The 25,589-nt window shown below is 34.8% G+C and overlaps 1 protein-coding gene across 16 annotated transcripts in view; it reads right to left on the bottom strand.

Moving 5' to 3' along the window:
* The window catches only part of Zeb1 (zinc finger E-box binding homeobox 1), a 170,798-nt gene that overhangs the window by 46,519 nt on the left and 98,690 nt on the right, over positions 1-25,589 (bottom strand). For all 16 annotated transcript variants that reach the window (XM_074056210.1, XM_074056217.1, XM_074056202.1 and 13 more), the window contains one exon: positions 626-826. Coding sequence is in view for 5 of the 16 variants with exons in the window: in XM_074056202.1 (XP_073912303.1) it covers positions 626-826 (201 nt within the window). In the remaining 11 variants the exon portion in view is untranslated. The remainder of the gene's footprint in view (positions 1-625; positions 827-25,589) is intronic.

Raw genomic sequence — 25,589 nt, 5'->3', positions numbered from 1 at the left:
TATAGAAAGGCTTCCAAACACTAAAACACTCCCATGATTAATCTGCGTTTGAGATTTCTGTACATTGAACTATCCTTTTACCATACTAAATTACTGCTTATTAGTTTCTAAGTATATTATTCATTTTGGGACAATATTAAATTAAAGGTAGGTTCAATGATATCAACAGTATATGGAAAGCTTGATACTGATTAGTAAAATCTAATAAACTTCAATATATTGTCAACATTGTATAAATGCTCAAAACTTTATAATTCTGATTCATAATTTTTTATAAGTAGGACACCTAATATTGGTTAATATTCAAATAAATTTACTGTTCATTTAAAACTTTTCACCTGATTTATCTCTTCATTAATTAATTATTTTTCGCAGCACTGGGATTTGAACTCAGGACATAATGCTTGCTAGGCAGGCACTCTAACACTTGAGCCACTCCACCAACCCTCATTAATATATTTTAAAAAAGGAAACAAGGGGGAGAGGAATGATGGAGGGGGCAAATTCAGTATGATGTATTTGATGTATTGTAAGAATTTTTGTAAATGCCACAATGTACCTCCACACTCAGTAGAACAATAAAAAAAAAATCAAGAGAATAAAATGTTACAAAAATTAAACTTACCATCATCTTCCCAGCAGTTCTTAGCATTCCCTTCTTGTTCACTGCTTCCTGGTAACACTGTGTGGTCTGTAGGCAGGTCATCTTCTGGCACACCACCTTCACAATCGGCTGCATCTGTAACACTTTCTTCTTCCACAATATGAAGTTTGTCTTCATCATCTGAATCTGAGTTTGTTTCTACCACAGTGTTATAATTTGTAACTGTAATACAAACAAGAAATAATCAAAACTAGCATAAAAATCAGTTCTTGTAACTCAAGAAAATATATACAATAGTTGAAAAAGAATGTGATTCAATAATGTTTTCTTATAGATCATCACATGTAAGCAATCCATCTGACAAAACACATGTAGAGCACTTACTAGATACTAGATGGCCAAAATGACAAATATTAGTAGTACACTTACTGAATGCTTACTATATGCACAAATGCCTTGCAAATATTAACTTATTTAATTCTTACAACTTAAAAACAATCCTAAGAAATAGGGTTCTACCACTTACTACTTATACCTCTATTTTGTGGATATAAACACCAAGGAAGAGAAAGTGTAAGATTATACAGATAGAAGTCTCAGGACCAGGATGTGAAACCAAAGTTGTGATTCCATATTCTGTTCTCCAAACATACTGACCAAAGATATTAAGCTTATTGTATACAATACTGTTTATGTATCATTTTTATCTTTACATTAAATGTATCTTTAACGTATTACAACTTAAGAGGCAATCTTTTCTAATAAAGTCACTTATTATACAGAAAATAATTGTCAAGTAGCCTTGTATGTTACATATTAATCCCACACTGACTTTAGAATCAACCAATTTAGTCAAATTTCTATGTCACATAGTCTATAATTCTGAAAAAAATAATTTACATTCAGAAGTTTTCAAAGGGGCTCCTTTTCCAGTTATTAATTGAATTAATTTCAAGTGATTTACATAGTTCATAGAACACACAAGAAATAGTTGAGAAAATTTTTTCTAAAACAAATAATCTAGAATAAACAAAGTTTTCCTTCAGAGCTTTCATAATAAATTACTCTCTAATGGGATATTTTGTAGTTAGTAGGGGTACAGCCATGGGAATACCTTATTTCAATTATTTGACAAGCAATTGTTATTTGCCAAGATTGAGAGAGGAAAGGGAAGCTTTGCTTTGTTTAGTTAATTAAGCAATAATTATTTCCAATTTTCTTTCCCTTGCTTCCTTAACTTATCCAGCTATTCTTGAAAGAATATGAACAACCTAAATTTTAAAATGATATGCACATATATCCCTCCACTTACATAAATACACACACACACACAAACTGACAATATGAAGGAATATAATTTAAATAATGGATAAATATGTATAAGTGAGAATAAATCAAAGCTTCAAATTTGCTTTAAGAGACTTTGAGAAGAAGCCCTTTGTCCAAAAAATATTACATAAGTTACCATTGTGCTCATAGTGGGAATTCTTCAATATCTTGGGTCAAAAGGAAAATATCATTGTGTTGATTAATACTTTAACATTTTCTAGATCTTTTCCCAAGAGCAAATGTTTTCCTCTCTTATATGATTGTGAAATAACATGCTCTTTACAAAATTTCAGACAATACAAAATATGAAAATTTAATAAAAGCACCCCTATTTTTTCTTCCTTAACCTATTCTGTAAAAGTAAAAATAGCAGAATGCATTGCTCATTGCAGTACGAAGGCATGATACTAATCATTATCACATTCCTTGTCCTATTTAACTGCAATACAAACTTCCTCTCATATGCTTATATCAATCTTGTATTTAATATGAATCCCATTACCCATACCTAAGTGTGTGTGTGTATGTGTGTGTGCTTAGAATACACATATAGCCTCACATTATAGTGTTCTGACTTTATTTTTTGCTACGTTTTATCATGTCTTGGAAATTTTTCTGTGTCAGTGTAAATGCAACTTTCTTTTTCACTGGGGAATGGATAGACGGCATTCCATTGTACACATGTAATTTAACCAATCATTTATTGATAAAACTTAGTGTCCAGCTGCAAGCCCCGACAATAATGTAACAAGACATTTTCTTGTGAATATATCTATGGCCATCTCTTAAGTATGTTTATCAAGGCAGATTAGGAGGAGTGGAATTGCTGAGTGAGAGGGAGAACTTATTCAGTAATAGCTATTAAACTTATTCAGTAGCTATTAAACTGCCCGCAATTGTTTTCCATGTTTCCACAAATATTACCTGAGAAGTACTGTTCAATATATCAACATAATGAAGAAAAAAGTTCCCTTTAATATAGTAAAGAACAAGACAGAAACATGGGAAATTCCTTTTTAATTGTTGTGCTGGGTGGGGGTACATTGTGGCATTACAAAAGTTCTTACAATGTATCAAATATATCTACTTGAATTCATCCCTCCACTGCTCATTTATCCCCCCTCCCTCCATACCTGGAATTGTTTCAACAGCTATCAGTTTTGCATTTACATACATGTGTACACAGTATTTGCACCCTATTCACTTTCTTACCTCCTTTCCTGCCACCTCCTCCCTTGCCCCCACTACAAGACCTGTTCCACCCTCCTGTTCTCCAATTTTGTAGAAAAGAAAAAAAATGACATTTTTGCTTATTTAAGATAAAACTACACAGGGAGTTTCCTTCTGGTATTTCCATGTATATAGGTATTATAACCCCAATTGGTTCATCTCCTCTACTTTTCTTCATTCTACCTAGTCCCTTTCTTATGGTAGTCTCAGCTCATTTAAAAATTCTATGTTCATTCTTGTATAGAGAGTATATCAACCATATTCATCTTCTTAGTTTCCTTCTTTCACCCTACCCCCCCCCCTTTGTATGTAACCTCCCCTTAGTGTGACCAGTGTTTCATAATATTGTTACATTTGTATTAGGTCAATATTCCACATATGAGAGAGAACATGTGGCTTTTGGCCTTCTGAGCCTGGCTAACTTCACTTAAGATGATGTTCTCCAGTCTCATGCATTTACCTACAAATGGCAAAATTTCATTCTTCTTTGTGGCTGAATAAAATTCCATTGTATATAACCACATTTTCTTAATCCATTTGTCAACAGTGGGGCATCCTGGCTGTTTCCATACTGTAGCTATTGTGAATCATGATGCAATAAACATGGGTGTGCAGGAGCCCTTGTTGTAACCTTACTTTCAGGTATATCCCTACAAGTGGTATTGTTGGATCACATGGCAGTTCTATTTTTAGTTTTTTGAGGAGCCTCCATACTGTTTTCCATAGTGGTTGTACTAATTAACCTTCACACCAGCAGTGTATGAGGGTTCCTTTTCCCCCACATCCTCACCAACATTTGTTGTTACTGGTGTTCTTGACTGTAGTTATTCTAACAGGAGTGAGGTAGAATCTTAACATGGTTTTGTTTTGCATTTCCTTTATGGCCAGGGATGCTGAGCATTTTTTCATGTGTCTTTTTAGCCATTTGGATTTCTTCCTTTGAAAAGGCTCTGTTCAGCTCATTTGCTCATTTCTTCATTGGGACATTATTTTTTGGGGGAGTTTAGTTTTGAGTTCCCTGTATATTCTGGTTATCAGACACTTGTCTGATATATAGCTGGCAAAGATTTTTTCCCATTCTGTGGGCAGCCTCATCAATTTAGAAACCATTTCTTTTGTTGTGCAGAAGCTTTTTACATCTTACTATTTTTCTCTTGGTTTTCCTTTTGTATCAACATGAAGACATACATTGCATTTAAAGAAATGTGAGCACAGTAAAATGTGTGTTTCTGTCAGCTTTCAAATTTGTTGTTTCAAATCTTCATGATTATGAAAGTGTTGCCATTTAATAACCAGTCTTTGTAGGATATATGTTAGTTCTTGAAATGGGGAAGTTGCTTTGGCATTAAAACTCAGGCTTCTCGTTCTCTTATTGTCGATAGATAACCCCCATCTAACACAACAATAAAAAAAATAAAAGAAGCAGTCTCACCTGAGTTCTGTCATAGAATGAAAGAACGGGAGTTTTGTTTGAAATTCTCCTGTTTAGCAATTTTAATAAATGTATTTAATGGATTTGCACTTTCAGCTGAGGATGTACAATAACATCCGCACAAACAGAATCTTTAAGAAATGCAAAAGATCAGGAGTAGCTTAAAAAAAACCTTACTCTGGTATAGGCCACAGGGGATTGAGTCATTTGTCTCAATTTACTTTCTTCTTCTAAACTCTTTCTAAAATAAAACATTAATGGGCATGGAGAACACTGTGGTGGTTTTTACTTGCTTGAACTAAGTGGACAACTGGAAGGAAAGTCACAGTTCTACCTATTGAATAATGACTCAAATTTACAGAATAATACTCTATTACACTCTAACATAGCAGAATACATTACATTGCTTTTTTCCATTACTATAGAAATTTCTCAGATTTAACCATTTCACAAATAATTTTTCCATAGATGGCATATGTACAGATTGCTTAATGAATATGGAAATAAAATAGTTCAAATTGTTTAGTGCAGAAGCTTTTTAATTTCACAGAGTCCCATTTGTCAACCTTTTCTTTTAGTTGCTGAGCAATTTGAGCTCTACTGAGGAAGTCCTTGCTCTTTCCTGCACTAGTTTCAAAGTTTCAGATCTTATATTAAGGCTCTGAATCCACTTTGAGTTGATACTTGTACAGGGTGACAAACACGGATCTAGTTTGTGGCAGATAGCCACTTTTCCCAGCAGCATTTGTTGAAGAGGTTGTCTTTTCTCCATCGTATTTTTGGCACCTTTGCCAAAAATCAGGTGGACATAGCTGCGTGGATTCATATCTGGGTCCTCTATTCTGTTCCACTGGTCTTAATATCTGTTTTTGTGTCAGTACCATGCTGTTTTTGTTATGGCTCTGTAGTATACTTTGAAGTTGTATACAACTTCAAAGTTGTATCCAGCATTGCTCTTTTTGCACAGTATTGCCTTCTATTTGCAGTCTTTTGTGTTTCCAAATGAACTTAGGGTAGATTTTCCAAACACTATGATGAATGTCATTGGAATTTTGATGGGAATTGCACTGAACAATTCCCATGGTAATGTAGCCATTTTCACTATGATGATTCTGTCAATCCATGAGCATGGGAGATAGTTCCATCTTCTATAGTCTTCAACTTCTTTCTTCAATGGTTTGTAGTTTTCCTTGTAGTGGTCATTCACATCCTTTGTTAAGTTTATTCCTAGGTATCTGATTTTTTTATTTTTTTGAGGCTACTATAAATGGAATTGTTTTCCTATATTCTTTCTCAATCTGTTCATTCTTGGTGTATAGAAAGGTTACTGATTTTTGTAAATTGATTTTGTATTCTGCTACTTTGCTGAGGCTGCTTATGGTGTTGAGGAGTTTTTTGGTGGAGTTTTTCGGGTCTTTTAGGTGTAAGTTATGATCAGGGCATCTGCGAATAGGGATAGTTTGACTTCTTTCTTACCTATTTTTATTCCTTTTATTTATTCTTCCTGTCTTATTGCTCTGGCTAGGAATTCCAAAACTATGTTGAATAGGAGTAGAGAGAGTGGGCATCTTTGTCTCATTCCTGACTTTAGACAAAATGGTTTCAGTTTTTCCCCATTTAATACGATGTTGGCTATATGCCTGTTGTATACAGCCTTTATTATGCTGAGGTACATTCTTTCTATTCCTAGTTTTAGCAGAACTTTTATCATGAAAGGGTGTTGAATTTTATAGAAGGCTTTTCTGCATCTATTGAGATGATCAGGTGATTTCTGTATTTGCTTCCTTTAATGTGCTGTATTACATTTAATAATTTGCATATGCTGAACCATACTGCATCTCTGTGATGAAGTTGACTTTGTCATGGTGTATCATCTTTTTGATATGCTGTTGAATTTAGTTTGCCATTATTTTATCGAGGATTTTTGTATCTATGTTCATTAAAGAGATTGGCCTATAATTCTCTTTTTTTTATTGTGTCCTTGTCCGTTTTGGGGATGAGTGCAATACTGGTTTCATATAGAATGAGTTTGGCTGTGTTCCTTCCCTTTCTATTTTGTGGAAAAGTTTAAGAAGTGTTGGTATTAGTTCTTCTTTAAAGGTCTGGTAGAATTCAGTGGAGAATCCATCAGGTCATGGACTTTTCTTTTTTGGAAGATTCTTTATTACTGCTTCAATTTCATTGTGTGTTGCAGATCTATTTGGGTGGTAAATATCCTCTTGGTTCAGTTTTGGATGGTCGTATGTATCTAGAAAATTGTCCATTTCTTCTAGATTTTCCAATTTACTTAAATATAGGTTTTCAAAGTTTCCTTGTTGTTGTTACCTCTTCCTTTTCATTTCTAATTTTGTTAATTTGGGTCTTTTCCCTCCTCCTTTTAGTTAGATTTGAAGGGATTTGTCAATCTTATTTTTCCAAATTACCAGCTTTTTGTTTCATTGATTATGTGTGTGTGTGTGTATATATATGTCTTTACTTTGTTAATTTCAGCCATTATTTTTATTATTTCTCTTCTACTTGTTTTGGGTTTAGCTTGTTCTTATTTTTTTAGGCGTCTGAGATGCAGTAGTAGGTCATTTATTTGAGAACTTTCTGTGTTTTTAATATATGCAACTCATGGCTATAAACTTTCCTCTCAGGACTGCCTTTGCTGTGTCCCACAGGTTCTGATAGGTTGTATTTTCATTTTCATTAAATTCCAGGAACTTTTTGATTTCCTCCCTTATTTCTTTAATGACCCACTGATCATTAAGCAAAATGTTGTTCAGCCTCCAGTTGTTCATTTTCTGCTGTTTCTTTTATTGTTGAGTTCTAGTTTTATTGCACTGCTGTCAGAAAGTATGCAGAGGTTACTTCAATTTTCTTGTATTTGTTGAGACTTGTTTTGTTACCTAAGATATGGTCTATTTTGGAGAAAGTTCCATGGGCTACTGAGAAGAACGTATATTGTGATGTTGCAGGATGGACTACTCTGTAGATGTCTGCCAGGTCCATTAGATATAGGGTGTCATTCAATTCTAGAATTTCTGTTTATTTTTTTGTCTGGATGACCTATCTATTGGTGACAGAGGAGTATTAAAGTCTCCCTCTACCAATGTGTTTGGGGTCTATCTGTGTTTTAAAGTCTGTTAAAATTATGTTTAATGAAGTTGGATGCACCAACATTGGTTGCAGATAAGTTAATAATTGTTATTTCCTCTTGATGTATTGCTCCTTTTATTAGAATGAAGTGACCTTCTTCGTCACTTTTGAATAATTTAGTTTGAAGTCCACCTTATCTGATATAAGAGTTGCTACTCCTGCCTGTTTAAATGAGCCATTCGCTTGGTAAATCTTCTTCTACCCTTTCACCCTAAGACAGTGCTTGTTTCTGTAAATAAGGTGGATTTCTGGAAACAAAAGATTGTCAGGTCTGCCTTTTCAATCCAGTTTGCCAATCAGTGTCTTTTGATGGGGGGAGTTGAGTCCATAAACATTCAGTGTTAATATTGAGAGGTATTTGCTAATTCCTGCCAGTTAGTTGTTTTTGTTGTTTAAGGATTTGTGTGTGAAGCTAATTCTATGCTACTCTGATTACTTGTCTGTTCTCTTGAGGTTTAATATTTTGAGAATTCCTTATAGTCCAACTGGACAATGAGCAGTGAATTGTGTGTGGTAGAATAGGAGTGATTCTCAAAGCCTGGTGAATAGTTGACTGTAAAGATTTCCTGATGACAGCAAGATGCAAATATGTGCATCATATGCATGTGTGTACACACACAGAAAGAGAAAATTGGGATTCTTATTGGGAAATGATTCACAATGCTATTAAGTATAATTTTTTACCTCTTCCTCCTCCCTCTCCTCTCCACCCAACCCCTGCCATTGAACTCAGCCTCCATTGCTAGGCAGTAACTCGATCACTTGAGCCACACCTTTAGCCCTTTATACTTATTTTTCCCCTGTGTAGCTAGCTAGGATGACAGGCATGTGTCACCATGCCCAGCTTTTATTGGTTGAACTTTTTGTCTAGGCATGCTTTGAACCAAGATCCTTCCTATCTCTGCCTCCTGAGTAGCTAGGATTACAGGTTTGGACCACTGCACTCTGCTCATTTTTATATTTAAAGATTCTTCATTAGTAACCCTTTAAATGACCTGTTAAAATTATATAAAGTTGGCATTTATATACTATAAACTAAAATTAGAATATGGCTAGTTTGACTACGGATCAATCTATTCTTAACTCCAGTAAGATCTGGCTACCATGTAAAGTTTGGTGAAGATGCATACACAGATACTTGAAATTACTGCTATTTTATCAAGGGAAGCCTAAGCACTTTAATATCTTGTGCTGCACATATTTTTATATAGTGCTCTTATTACCTTTTAATGGTGCAATACTATAATTTAGCATTATCATTGTCAATTTTGGGGGGACATTTGCAAATGTCCCCTCAAATTAGGCTTTAGGACATATATTCATTGTGCTTCAAATACTAGCTTGCATGCTTCCATTCTTCATTGAGTTTTTTTAACCTGAGTTGCAGGGTATTCTATCCTGACCGGTTCAGTGTAACTGAAGGTGCTCTTAAAAGACTATCACTTTTTAGGACTCTAGTAAAACTCCTTCCTGTTTCCTAATACAAGCTGCCATTATGAAAGACTAAGTATACTTTATAGCTATCCTGTGAATTTTCCCAGAGCATATTTTGATATGCAGTGTAAAATTGAAAAAAATAAAGTGTTTTGGGGCTAACATGGGAAAAAGACAAATAACTATTTCCCAAGGCCTTTTCACTGTCTTTTGCTTCATACTTAGCTAAGAGAAAAAAAAAGAGTAAAAACTGCCTGTATTGATTATTATAACTTAGAACAGGGAAGCTTCTCTATTCCTGGATCTGTCCTTTTTCTGTGAATCTTCAGAATTAACTTTAAAAAGTACCACCACCAAAAGCATAAAGAATTATGCAGGCTCTGGGTAAAATCCAATAGCCAGAGTGTGTCAGTTATTTCCATACCTTCATACTGTTTAATTTTTTTATTAAAAATATAAAAATATAATTTGCCCAAAGAATAGTATGTTCTTTTTAATTGACATAATATTTGCATCAATTTATAGGGTATACCACTATAATAAGTCAATATATATACATAATGTGTAATGATGGTACTTTTCTGGGCAGTACTGGGATCTGAACTCAGGGCCTTGTGCTTGCTAGGCAGGGGCTCTACCACTTGAACCACATCCTCAGATCTTTTTGCTTTACTTATTTTTTAGGTAGAGTCTTGCATTTATGTCCTGGCCAGCTTGGACCTTGATTCTCCTATTCATGCTTCCTGCACAGTTGGGGCAACAGGTGCCTGCCACCCACCCAACTTTTTTTATTGGTTGGGACGGGGTGTTGTAAACTTTTGCCCAGGCTGACCTTGAGCCACAATTGTCCCAATCTCAGTCTCCCAAATTGCTAGGATAACAGGTGTAAGACACCGGTCCCAGGCTACACCGAAAACATTTTTCAACAACAGCAGAATTTTAACCATTAGAATCTCAAAGTAATACAGCAAGCAGTATACTATGGGGTACTATCATCATTATCATCAATAAAGCTTTAAAAGACTTTCACATCACGTATTACCTTTAGCCCTTGATTGCATGCAACATCGTATCAACTTCACTAATTAAAGCTCCCTGCAAACATCTCTTCTGAAGTGATATATAATTATAATAAAATAATTAGATAAATGAGATGAATATGGTTCCAAAAAAGCAATACAATCTCAACTTCAGTCACTACAAGATCATCTAAGTGCTTTATAATTCAAGAGTCTCATCATACTGGTTTTCTGTGCTTTCAATAGCAGGTTGCGCCTGAACAGAGGAAGAAATTTAGGGAACAGCTAAAGGAGGAGGGGATTCACTTTGAGGGCTTCAATTCTTAGCAGATTCTAACTAGTCACATTTCGCAGACTTTTCCTTCCAGAGAAGTTTCTGCTTACATTATGATATTAATTTATGCTTAACTGTATCTCATCCATTCCTATCTAATCCTTAAACAATACTCATCTGCATAGTAGAAAAGATAAAATATCACTTAGAAAAGACTTGAGACTAATTCTTAAAAACTAAGACGCTTTTAACAGACTACTTTCATATATATATATATATATCAGACTAGTGTACTGTCATAATGTAAGAAACATCTAGAAAAACATTGAATTCTGTCCTCCAGAACCAATGAACTATAGTTTTATTAAAAAGTATACATCTTACACACGTCAGCATTATTCTGAGAACACAAATGTAGGTGTGTGTTATAAAATATGAAGAGAAAGGTAGAGACACTGAACAAGTATTTCCATTACTTTTTTTAAACATCAATGGACCTCAGATAACATTATGCACCCAAAAACATATACATATATGTATGTATGTACATGTGTATGTGGGTGTGAGTCCCTGGTACATCATTGCCTTCCACATTGTAGACAGAGAGTTATTTGTTGAACTTGATACAGGACCACACATCCTTGTTTTCTCAGCGAAGAAACCAACTGGTATACTTAAGTGTTATGATAATTTAGGATGACAAAAACAAAAGTGTAGTTTACCAGACAAGGTAAAAAAGCACACCCAGTCATCTAATAATTCACAGGGCCTGAGAAAAGCTCTGAATATGACATTACTGCAGGAAAGGGGAGCTTATGCTGGCCATAAACACCACACTAAGCACACCCTGTAAACGGTTGTGAATCTGGCTTTCACCCTTACTAACAGCATTTTATATGTATGTATTTTACTGTATAATGAAGGATATGATTTGATTCTATACACATATTTAATATAATAGATACATAATATAATAATGTATAAAGTGTATATTACCTAATTTAAATTAAGTTCTTTGAAAATAGGCAGTATAAAGGTTTTAGAATGCCCCACATACTATTAATATCTATAGTTTTTTGGTACTGGGGATTGAACTCAGGGCTTCCTGCACTCTGCTACTTAAGCCATGTCCCCAGTTCTTTTTTTTTTTTTTTTTGCTTCTAGTTTATTTTTATAGATAGGGTCTCATGTTAAGTTTGCCTGGGCTGGCCTCAAACTGCTATCCTTCTCCCTGTCATCCAAGTAGCTGGAATTACAGTGATGTACCACCATGCTCAGTTCGTATTAGGTTTTAATAAATAGTAATGGTTCAGCAAATTTTGGGAGAAAATTTTTAATGCCTTTCTAGATAAAAATCATTCTCAGTCAAGGGTACATAGTAAATTGAACAAGTCATAAAATATTTTTATATTTAAAAAATACCTCTTTAAAAATACCTTTTAAAAATTTAACTCCAATGAGAGGCAATGATTATGAACTTTACATCTGTAAAGGGTTGGTGGCTTTTACTGTCTTCAGGCACTAGTTATTGTTAGAGGGAAAACTGATAGGCAAAGGTAGGAAAAGGATTGCCATCACTTACAGAATCCTAGTTCTCATTTTCTCCTGTCTCTCATTACATAAAAATTTTAAGAATTTGTTTTTAACACTCTCCAAGTTCTTATTGACCTTAGTCCTGACTCCCATAGGTTCTCTTACCTGTACGCCTCCAACAAGAGCCATCCTTCTTTTCCTGCCCTCTCAAAACTCCCACTCACAAACAGGGAGATGAAATAGTAGAGAGCCAAGTCCTCAACAGATTAAACTAAAGTAAACAGTGGCTTCTTTATGTATCTGAGGAAAGTGTATTAAGATAATCCACAGTAACTTAAACTCTGACTTTATAAAAAGAATGCCTTTTAATTTATATGACCTGTTACTTATGAATAAGTAGTATGATAAAGCCCAAGAAAAATGTGAAGAACCAAAAATAAAAATGCAGAAATTATTGAATCAAAATGAAGAGAGACCATATAATTGATAAATAAATACAATAAAACAGATGAACAACTAGCCTATTTGATTGTGGAAAAAACTAAGAAGTAAAAATAATCAATATTAAAATGCAAGTGGGGCTGGGTTGTAGCTCAGAGGCAGAATGCTTACCTAGCATGCATGAGGCCCAGGTTCCATCCCCAGCACCACACACACACACACACACAAATGAGTAAATAAATATATAAATGAATTAAAAAATGCAAATGGAGTTAAAGTGGTTATGACTACAAAGAAACTTAAGACACTTTATAAATGTTTTTACAAATCTAAGCAAGTAAATTTGAAAATGAGATGATAATTCCTTCCAGGAAAATGTACATTATTATATATTTTTTAGAATATATGCGATGATAGGAGAGATAGCCAAACACATACAACATAGAATAGAAGAATAGATTTACAAAGTTATCAAACAGTTAACAATCAAAAATTGCCAGAGTTTTTTGCACGTGACTTTCTTAAGATATTCCAAGGACAGATAATTCTGCTGTCTTTTAAATAAAGAAGAAAACAAAAAGAATCCAAGTTCTTTCTATGAAACCAACATAACAGTCAACTAAACTCTGAGAAAGAGCACTTATGCATACACACAGAGATACACACATATACACAGAGACACATAAGCTCAGTTTCTCTACTAATGACTGTGCAAAAATTCTAAATAAAATACTAAACTTATTACAAGAACATAACTGCTCAAAATTAGGAAATATATGAGAACTCACTGTATTAACATAATATAGACAATGACTCCTATAACACTGAAAGACATTTAAAAAATAATTTACTATGCCTACTGACAAGTACATTTTCATAAAAAACAAAACTGAAGTCGGTATCATGACAGATGTTTATGTATAAGAGGCATACACAAGATAAAGATCATACTGTTACTATTGTTAACAATGTTCTAAAAGAACAAGTTAATTTCTAAAAAGAACAAAAGAGAAAGTATAAATATTGAAAAGGAGAAAGCAAAACCATTATTTACAGTTGGCATGATAACATTTCTGGAAAATTCAGGACAAGTCACTAAAAGTTATTAGCATCAGGAATATATAGTACATGATTAATTATGAATTTAACAGAAAAAAATTAATAGCCTTCCAATATACCAACAACAATCAGGTAAAAATGCAATAGAAGAAAAATTGTATTAATAATAGTCACACAAAAGTAAGTAAACACATAAAAGAGAAAAACTTAAAGAAAACATGAAAATCTTATATGAAGAAACCCTTAGCACTCTATTGAGGGTCATAAAAGATTTGAATAAATGACAGATATATCTTGTTACTGGGTAGGATGATTTTATATTATAAACATATCAATCCCACCTAAAATACTCCATAAATTCAGTGCAATTCTGATCCAAATGCTAACATGACATTTTAGATTCTGAATCTAAACGATCCTAGAACTTATCCAGAGAGGTAGGAGCTTAGTTGCTGGGGCCAGACTGCCTGACTCAAATCATAGCTCACTATTTATTAGCCATGTTGTCTTGGGAATTTCACTTATTGCCTCTGTTTCCTCCTCTATAACAGTTGTCAAACTGATAGAAATAGTTATATATGCAAAACATATAAATACAGTCCTGCATGTATGTGTTCAGTATATATTGTTAGTATTATCTGGGAAAATAAACAAAATATTCAGGAACATTCAGAAAAAATATAGTAATAATGGTGGTAGGAGCACAGGGACTAGCCATAATAAGTAGTAAGTATATCTTGAAGCTACAGAAATGGAAATAGATTTATACTTCCACAAGTATCAGTATGCAATCAATGGATCTCAATAAAATCCAAAAATAGATTCCCAAACAAACAGAAGTCTTGCAAATCAGTAGAGGAAAGATGTTTATTCAATTAAAATCATTGTGGAGCCCAGGTCCCATACTTCATGACTTTCACCAAAATGAAATTCATATGAATCAAAGGTTTTTAACAGTGAAACCATAAAAGCACTAGAAGAAAACACAGGCAAACACTTTTGCAATCTTGAAAAAAGGCTGCTATAAGCATGACACAAAACCCACAACTGTACATAGAAAAAACCAGAAGCCAAAAGAAAAATGACAGTTGTAGCAGAGTGGCTCAAACAGTAAGAACACCTGTCTAGCAAGCGTGAAGCCCTGAGTTCAAACCCCAGTGCTGCCAAAAAAAAATAATAATAATGATGAACTGTGAAACATTTTTGCAATACATGTGAAAAGGCTGATGTTTACAAAATTTTATTTTATTTTATTTTTTGTGGTACTAGGCTTTGCACTTGCTAGGCAGGTGCTCTACCACTTGAACCACACCCAAAGCATTATTGCTTTATGATGTAGAAAATTCTTAAGTATCTATAAAAAATGTATCATCCAATATGAATAAGTAAAGGCAATTCACACACACACAGAAATATGGCATATAAACATGCAAAAAGATGTTCCACATCTAAGAGAAGAAACACCCAGTTTAATCCTATATTGTTATATACTCATTTCTCACTTACACTTTCAATTTTCTTGTCTTTCGCTGATTTCAAAACTCCTATTCTGGCTACACCCTTATCCGATTAAATCCCACTCTTCTCACCTATATACCTCAGTGTCCCTTTTTCTGAAAAGCTTCTTGAAAAAGTTGCCCATGGGTGATTCAAATTTGCTTCTTCCTAATATATTGTATTATATTAGGAATACAATATATTGTATTGTATAGTATATTGATATACTTCAATCATAATAGTATACTAACTGTTTTTGTCATGACGGTGAAAAATTTTCACACTGCTAATTCCAATGACAATTTTCATTCTTCACCATACTTGATCTAATAGCAGCATTTGACACAATCTGTTACTCTCTCCTTTTCAGCACAATCTCTTCTCTTAACTCTAGTTGTTTTCCTCTTACCTCACTGACTCCTTATACATTTCCTTCTTCTATCTCCTGGATTTTAATCTGCCTAATCTCTAATACTGGTTATTGACTTCTGTCTTTATATCCCAGCCCAAATCTCTATGAATACCAGACCTAGATACCAAAAAGCCTATATAAAACCAGCACTTGAATGTCCAATGGAAAACTTGTCACATCCAAAACCCAGCTCCTGGTCTTTCACAGTCTTCTCCATTTCATTAAGTGACAAACAATTCCATTCTTCCAGTTGTTCTGTTCAAAAATCTTGGTGCAATAGCTAAGCTATACAAACAGCCAAGATGCCCCATTACTGATGAATGGATTAAGAAAATGTGGCATTTATATACAATGGAATTTTATTTAACAATAAAGAAGAATGAAATTTTGTCATTTGCAGGTTAATGAACAGAACTGGAGAACATCATCTTAAGTGAAGTTAGCCAGGTTCAGAGGCCAAAAGCTGCATGTTTTCTCTCATACGTGGAATATAGACCTAATACAAATACAGCAATATTATGGAAAACAGGTCACACTAAGGGGAGGTTACATATGGGGGGGTATAAAAGAAGGAAATTAAGAAGGTGAATATGGTTGATGTGTTCTGCATACAAGAATAAATATAGAATTTTAAAATCTGTTGAAACTACCGTAAGAAGGGGACACAAGTAGAAAGAAGAAAAGTAGAGGAGACGAACCAATTTGGGTTATAATACAAACATACATGAAAATGTCACAAGGAAACTCCCTGTAGCTATCTTAAACAAAATGTCACTTTCTTTTTTTCTTTTACAAAATCGGAGAACAGGAGGGTAGAGCAGATCCCGTGGGGGGTGGGGGCTGATACCAGTGGGAAGGGGAGGATGTGGAGAAAGGACATGGGAGGGTAAATATGAGGCAAATATTGTGTACACGTGTATGAAAATGGAAAAATGAGAAATGTTGAAACTATTCCAGGAATGGGGGAGGGTGGGATAAAGGAAAATGGTGGAGAGAATAAATTCAAGTATAATATATTTGATATGTTGTAACAAATTTTGTAAATGCCACAATGTTCCCCCAGCACAACAACAACAACAAAAAAGAAAAAAATCTTGGTGCCATTTTTCCCCTTTTATTTCTTAATTAGCACACATTAAAAATATAAGGGGATTCACTGTTATAATTCTATACATGTGTATAGGATACTTTGAACAAGTTCACTCCCTCTATTATATTTCCAGTTTTGACTTCTCTCCTCCTCTCATACCCCACATCTAATCTGGAGGGAAATCACTTAAAAATACATGCAGAATCTGATTACTTAAGTACCATCTCCTCTCAACCACATACTAAAGGAAAGCAGCCATTATCTGTGGCAGAACACCACAGCTGGCTCCTATCTGGCCTTACTGCTTCTACTTGTCATCCTAAAGTCAGTTTTATGACACAGAGACAACAAAATCCTCTACAGCAGCAGTGCTGTTTTGTCCTCCTCTGTTCAAGCCACCTAATGGCTTCCTAACTTCTTCAATGACATCCAAAGGTCCTTTAGAAATTGATGCTAACTTACCTCTAATTGTTCAGATTTTGTTTTCTACTTTACACTCAGCCCACTGCATTCCAGTTACAATGGCCTTCTCCTGCAAGACTTCTGAGTTTCATAACCCTCCACCTGGAATGTTCATTAGGCTTAGCCTACTTTCATCTCCTCAGTGATGTTTTTATGAGTTTATTAGATACCTCAATCACAGCAGTGTTCCCCAGTATCTCCAGATGTATTTCTTTTTAAAATGTAGATGTTCCTTAATTTACCATGGGGTTTGATACCAAAGAATCCATCATAATACCATCCATACTGAATGCCACAGTTTAGCAACTCAGTGCATTGTATAGTATCGGTTATTCATCCTGGGATCACAAGCCAATTGGGAGCTGTGGCTCACTGCTGCTGCCCAGAATGACAAGACAGTATCAGACCACATATGACTAACCCAGGAAAACATCAAGATTCAAAATTTGAAATATGATGAAGACCAGTGGAACGGAATAGAGGACCTGGATATGAATCCACCCAACTATGCCCACCTAATTTATGACAAAGGTGCCAAAAACATATGATAGAGAAAAGACAGCCTCTTCAACAAATGTTGCTGGGAAAAGTGGCTATCTGCCTGCAGAAAACTGAACTAGATCCATGTTTGTCACCCTATGTAAGTACCATCTCAAAGTGGATTAAGAACCTAATATCAGAACTGAAACCTCGAAGCTAGTACAGGAAAGAGCAAAGAATACACTGGAAACAATAGGCGTAGACAAGGACTTCCTCAGTAGAACTCAAGTGGCTCAGCAACTAAGAGAAAGGATGGACAAACAGGACTACATGAAATTAAAAAGCTTCTGCACAACAAAAGAAATGGTCTCTAAATTGAAGAGACCACCCACTCTAATTGAAGAGTGGGAGAAAATATACAGAGAGCTCAAAAAACTAAATGCCCCGAAAAATCAATGACCCAATAAAGAAGTGGGCAACTGAACTAAACAGAAATTTTGCTAAGGAAGAAGTCCAAATGGCTAGAAACATGAAAAAAAGCTTACCATCCCTGGCCATACAGGAAATGCAAATCAAAATCACACTAAGATTCCACCTCACCCCTGTTAGAATGGTTATCATTAAAAACACCACCAACAACAAATGCTGGCTAGGATGCGGGGGAAAAGGAACCCTTATGCACTGCTGGTGGAAATATAAGCTAGTACAACCACTTTGGAAAACATTACGGAGGCTCCTTAAAAAACTAAACATAGATCTGTCATACAATCCAGCAATCCCACTCCTAGGGATATACCCAAAGGAATGTGACTCAGGTTATTACAAACGCACCTGCACACCCATGTTTATAGCAGTACTGTTTACAAGAGCCAAGCTATGGAAACAGCCAAGATGGCCCACAACTGATGAATAGATCAAGAAAATGTGGTATTTATACACAATGGAATTTTACTCAGCCACAATGAAGAATGAAATTTTGTCATTTGCAGGTAAACGGATGGAACTGGAGAACATCATCTTAAGTGAAATTAGCCAGACTCAGAAGGCCAAAAATCACATGCTCTCCCTCACATGTGGATTATAGACCTAAAACAAATGCAGTAATATTACTGGACACAGGTCACACTAAGGGGAGACCGTGCACGAGAAGGATAGGGCTGGGGAAGGAAACCAAAAACTTGAATGTGGTTGATGTGCTCACTGTATAGGAATGAATGCCATAATCTTTTTTTGGTGAGTGGAAATGGAGTTTATTAAAAGTTAGGGAAGGAAAATATACAGGGGAACATGGTGGGTCCAGGTGGAATCTGGAGGCAGAGAGTGTGATTATCTTCTCCTGATGCTTTTAAAACTTACGCTAACCTACGGGAAGGGAGGAACTAGGTGATTCCCATCCAATAAGCAATGAGTGGGGAGGGCCATGGGTATTTCCTGGTCCATTGAGGGTGGTCCCTGACCCAAAGCATGGTTAATCTGAGATGTAATATTTATTTTTTTATTTCATTGTTTTTACATTTACTCATGTATGTATATTGTTTGCCTATTGCTTCCAGTGTATTCCCTGGTCTTTCTTGCACTAACTTCAAGGTTTCAGGTCTGATATTAAGGTCCTTAATGCACTTTGAGTTGATACTTGTACAGGGTGACAAACATGGATCTAGTTTCAGTTTTCTTCAGGCAGATAGCCACTTTTCCCAGCAACATTTGTTGAAGAGGCTGTTTTTTCTCCATCATATGTTTTTGGTGCCTTTGTCAAAAATAAGGTGGGCATAGCTGCATGGATTCATACCTGGGTCCTCTATTCTGTTCCACTGGTCTTAATATCTGTTTTTGTGCCAGCACTGTGTTGTTTTTATTGCTATGGCTCTGTAGTATAGTTTGAAGTCGGGTATTGTGATACCTCCAGCATTGTTCTTTTTGCTGAGTACTGTCTTGGCTATTCACAGTCTTTTGTGTTTCCAAATGAACTTTAGGGTAGACTTTTCAATCTCTGTGATGAATGTTATTGGAATTTTGATGGGAATTGCATTGAACATGTACATTGCTTTACAACATAGCCATTTTTGCTATGTTGATTCTACCAATCCATAAGCATGGGAGATCTTTCCATCTTCTGTAGTCTTCCTCAATCTCCTTCTTCAGTGGTTTGTAGTTCTCCTTCAAGAGGTCATTTACATATTTTGTTAAGTTTACTCCAAGGTATTTAATTTTTTTGAGGAATTGTTTTCCTATATTATTTTTCAATTTGTTCATTGTTGGTGTATAGAAAGGCTACTGATTTTTGTATCCTGCTACATTGCTAAAGCTGTTTATGGTGTCTAGGAGTTTTTCGGGTCTTTGAGGTATAGAATCATGTCGTCTGTAAATAGGGATACTTTGATTATTTCTTTACCTATTTGGAATACAGTAATCTTAAACTGGCCAAGGCCACTATAGGAAGGGGACAGGGAGTAGTGAAGAGGACTGGTAGAGATGAGCCAATTTTGTTTTTAATACATATATGCATGGAAACATAAGGAATCTCCCTGAATAGTTATACTTATCTCAAATTTGCTGAAATGCCATGCTTTTCTTATTATCTTTTATGTTTTTTCTTCTATAAAATTGGAAAACAGGCGGGCAGAATGAGGGGGTGATTTCAATTATTCAATAATAATTCAATATTTGATACATTGTAAGAACCTTTGCAAATACTCCAGTGTACACCCAGCACAACAATAAAAAAACTAAAAAGTCTGAAATATGACTTCTACTGCATGAGTATTACTTTCATGCCATTATAAAGTTGAAAAACAACTTGAGTCATTGTAAGTCAATTGCCAATTTTATTTATTTACTTATTGTATCCTCTTACTGGGATGAAAGTTACATGGAATAGGATTTTTTTCCTGTTTTGTTCACTTCTGTGCTTTTTGCATCTGGTACATTTCCTATAAGTATTCATTGCTAGATAAATGATGCTCATTTAATTAACTGTTCAAAAATAAAAGGTCCCAGACAAAACTGGAATAACTAAGGGTTAAGGAAAAGACTACACTCTTAAATGAGGTAATTTAACAGTATTTATGAAAAATTTAAATGTTTACTTGATCCAACAAGTTCTTGGCATTTGCCCTACAAATTAACTTACATATGTGTGTGAATATACATAAATGTCTACTGGCAAATTTGTCTTTAATCACAAAAATCCTATCACTTTGTCCTGATGTAAAGAAAATGCCTCCATAACAGTTTAATTCAGTTCTTCCAGGAAATACAGCAAATACATTATAGTATACATGTACCTGAATATTAATTGCCAATGTCTGGAAGGACACACAGATGAGGAAATAAAATAATGAAAGAGTAACTAACTTGTTTTTTCTGCTTTATTCTTTTCACAGTTTGAACATTTATGTTGATTTTAAATATTTTAAAATAATAAATGTTAAATGTGCAAAGAAAAAGCCTGAAATATTTTTCAACAAACTTCAGAAAACTTAGCTGGGATTAGAGAGAACATTTTGCATAAAACTAAAAAGCTTCTGAATAACAAAAGATATGGATGTGGGGAAAAAGGAACCTTCATATACTGTTTGGTGGGAATATAAATTAGTACAATCACTATGGGAAACAGTATGGAGGCTCCTCAAACACTAAAAATAAAACTGTCATGTGATCCAGTCAGGTTACAATAGAGACATCTGCACACCCATGTTTACTGCAACATTATTCACAGTAGTAAAGCTATGGAAATAGCCAAGATGCCCCACAACTGATGAATGGATTGAGAAAACATGATATTTATATACAATGGAATGTTATTTAGCAATAAAGAAGAATGAAATTTTGTCGCTTAGAGGTGAATGGAAAGAACTGGAAAACATAATTTTAAGTGAAATAAGACAGATTCAGAAAGCCAAAGATCTCATGTTTTCTCTCATATGTGGAAGATAGGCCCAATACAAATACAAGCAGTATTATGAAAAACAGGTCATGCTGAGGGGAGGTCACTAATGGGAGAGAAAAGTTAAAGAAGGAAGTTAAGAAGGTGAGTATGGTTGATGTACTTTCTATACAAGAATGAATATAGAATTTTTAAACCTGTTGAAATCACCATAAGTAGGGGACTAAGGCAGAAAGGAGAAAAATAGAAGGGATGAACCAATTCAGGTTATAATACATATATACATGGAAATGTTACAATGAAACTCCTTGTATAGCTGTCTTTAACAAACAAAAGTGTCTTCTTTCAAAAACAGAGAACAGGAAGGTAAAAGCAGGTCCTGTCTGGGGACTGGTACCAGTGGGAGGGGGAAAGTATGTAAGGAAAAGGTGTAGGAGGGTGAATGTAGTAGAAATACTCATGCAAGAAAATGGAAAAATGAGACCTGTTGAAACTATTCTAGAAATGTGGAGGTAAAGGAGAATGCTGGAAGGGGTGAATTCAGCTATGATAAATTGTAAGAACTTTGGTAAGTGTCACAATATACCCCCAGTACAACGATAAAAAATGATTATTTGTATAGGCTGACTTTGGTAACAATTGATAGGAAGTATAATTAAAAATAGCAATCAAGATACTGAAATTAAAATTAAACAGAGCAATTAATATGACATTTTAAAGCATGATAAACACTCTGTTGTAAACCTGTATCTTGTGAATTTTGAAACAAAACTATTTTACATTCTTAGTAAACAAGAAGCTCCATTTTTCTTTTGTAGGAAAGGTATCAGTGTGTTATAAAAATATATATAGCATTTATCTTTCTATTAGTGGCTATATAAAGTGTGAAGTTCATCACACAAAAGGAAGGAAACCCCTGCAAAGACTTCTGTTCTTTCCTTTGGTGCTGACGGGGATGCTGCCCTCAAGTGCTCCAATACCTGGGAGGAAGGCCTTACGCAAGACGTTTTCCCTTGGTCAAAAGCAACCAACGCCCCCAAATACAGGTTATAGCAATACACACACTCAGACACACAACCAACTGTTCAAATAGCTTCTACCATAGTAGTTGGCATGATTCTCAGTTTTTCTCATTTTACAGAAATTTTTTTTAAATATATTTTTTTTCATTTACCAATCCCTGGCAGGTTTTCTCTAATTGATTTTGAGACTCATTGAGCAGGTGGTGAAAAGTAAATTAAAGAAAGAAAACAAAAGTTCTATTCTAATTAATTTCATTTGGTTATCTCAGATTTCCTTAAACTAGTAATATAGTTTGTGCAATTTAAATGGCTGACAACAGACAAGAAATCAAAAGGAGGAGAAGAAAAAGGTAAGAACCCCAAGGATGTACTCTGAACACTGATCCTTCTTGTTTCCAGGGGAGTGACAATCGTACACCAGAATCCAAGAATTAAGAGTCAAAAATGAGGGGACCCTCTCTTTGGAATATCTCCTGTGGGCTGAATTTCTACTCAAGGTGACATAGTCTAGTCTGTTCAAGAAAGTCTCTCTGTTTTGCTACTGGATAGACATGGAAGAACAAGTATCATATTAATAAATTTGAATTTGTTTCTTAATTAGGCATCAAAAATAATTTATAGGTGACTAGAGGTTAGTATTACTGAGATCTTAACAATATAATGTTACAAGCTTGGGAGTTGTCTAATGAAAATGAGTAATTTAGTTCTTCTGACCTAAGTGTTCTGGAAGGTGGCAGAATGAAGACATATAATATCTTCATTTCTGCTTCTGGGATACATTTTTATAAAATATGAGTAATATATATTAAATATTATAGTCAGAAATATGATGGTATATGATTAAAGGCTACATTATGAGTGATGCAGAAAATAAATGCACTAGGACTCCCCAACCACATCTAATCTCACTTTTATGCCTTGCTAATGTGCTACAGGAATAAATTCTGAGTCTTTTGTTTCTTTTTTATTTGAAATAGGTCACTGGAAAATTAAATGAATTTCAACTACAGTATAAAAGAATTTCTGATATTTTGTTTTACCTGAATTACCTGAGAAGTAGTGGGAGTTGTAATCATCTCTGGATATCAAAAAGTAGATCATGTGAGCCAATACACACTTTTTTTATAGTGTGAAAGAAGTGGAAATTCTTGGAAAAGCACACATGGTTAGCAAATATCACATACAAAAGTAGAGGAAAGGGAATTTAAGTTATTTTAAAGTTGTGACCTATCAAATTTCTACTACTAGAAAAAGGAAAAGTTAAAACAATCAATGTAGTTTGATCCTGCTCCAACTGTGACCCACAAAATGCTTCATATGCATTGAAATCAGTAAAGATTTAAAGGAGCCACCTGAAGAATTATTATCCCCACTTTATAGATCAGGAAACTGACAGTTTAGAGAGGCTATATAACTTGTCGAAGTAAACTAGTTAGAACTAGGGCCAGGACTCCATTGATGGCCATGAAGCCCTCTGAACCTAAACTTGCCTCAAAGCAAGCAGAACAGTAAAGTCCACAAATAAAATAAGAAAAAAATCCTCAGAAACAAACAACACACAAAAAAGTAAGGCTCCCAATGAATTATCAAACACTTCATTGATAAGTACTTAAACAAATCTTTCTAAACTCAGAATCCATGAGAATAGAACATATACATAATCACAAACTCTCAGTTCAGACATTGTTTTATTTCCCTGATTTAAAATTTCTGACATCTCTCCATTGCATATACCATAAATTCCAACCTTATATGCATGGCAAATAAGCATCTCGACTGTATACATTATAGTTACCTCTGTACTTTTCAGCTTTCCCTTTGCCCTTTTTACTTTTCTTTATGGAAAATTTCTATTTGCCTTTCAGAACACATCAACAATCCTATTGGTTATACCTCACCATCTCCAATGTCAGTATGCAGTACTTCAAACTAACTCCCCTTCTCTGGACTAGTGCTGTCCACATCATTAGTACCCTTGTCTGTTTACCACACAGCATCACTAGGGTGGTCTTTCAAAAACAAAATGCACAATTTATCACTCTACTTTTGAAACTTTCCAATGGCTTCTTGTCATTCTATCATGACCTGTCAGGCTTCCTTTGCTGCACTTTCACCTTCCCCACTATTATATCTTCTCACTAAATGAGCCTTTTGTTCTTTAAATGCCAAGTCTTTCTTCATCCTTAGCCCTTGTATTTGCCTTTCCATCTGCTTGGGATGCTCCATTTCCTACTCTTTGCATGGCTGGTTCTTTTCCTCCTATCTCTGGAGACTCCAATGTTACAACCTCAAGGAACAATTTCATGGACCACCTAATTTAACATGCTCCATCCTGTATGTTCTCCCTCATATGTGGACATTAGATCAAGGGCAAACACAACAATAGGATTGGACTTTGAGCACATGATAAAAGCGAGAGCACACAAGGGAGGTGTGAGAATAGGTAAGACACCTAAAAAACTAGATAGCATTTGTTGCCCTCAACGCAGAGAAACTAAAGCAGTTACCTTAAAGCAACTGAGGCCAATAGAAGAAGGGGACCAGGAACTAGAGAAAAGGTTAGATCAAGAAGAATTAACCTAGAAGGTAACACATAGACAGGAAATTAATGTGAGTCAACTCCCTGTATAGCTATCCTTATCTCAACCAGCAAAAACCCTTGGTCCTTCCTATTATTGCTTATACTCTCTCTTCAACAAAATTAGAGATAAGGGCAAAATAGTTTCTGCTGGGTATCTTGGGGGAGTGGGGAGGGGGGGGTGGGGGGAGGGTAAGGGAGGGAGTGGGGGAAGGGGGGAGAAATGACCCAAACATTGTATGCACATATGAATAAAAAAAATGCTCCATCCTTTACTCTCTCATGTCATCCTGTTTAATTTCCTGTAAAGCAGATGTCACAATTTTTTAACTCCTTAGAAAGGCTATAGGCCTTTCAAGAGCAGGGATTAGGACACTGAAAGCTATATTTATATATATGCAATAAACTGATATGATACTGATTTATAAATACACAAGAGTCTATATCCCATAAATGTCTTTACCTTCTTAGGCATAAATATCTGAGTAAGATAATTGCTAAACTGAGTATTTATTAAGTGAATAAATATTTACTGAGAGTTTTACAAAGACTAGATAATATGGGGTTATGTCTATTTTCATCCATATTTGATAGATTCCTGTACACATTTACAAACACTGGTTCTCTTTTTCTCTTTTTTTGTTTATAAAAAAAGTACTCTGTCAG

This window comes from Castor canadensis, chromosome 15 (assembly GCF_047511655.1).
Source record: "Castor canadensis chromosome 15, mCasCan1.hap1v2, whole genome shotgun sequence".
Lineage (NCBI taxonomy): Eukaryota > Metazoa > Chordata > Mammalia > Rodentia > Castoridae > Castor > Castor canadensis.
This window is presented reverse-complemented; position numbering and strand designations above follow the sequence as displayed.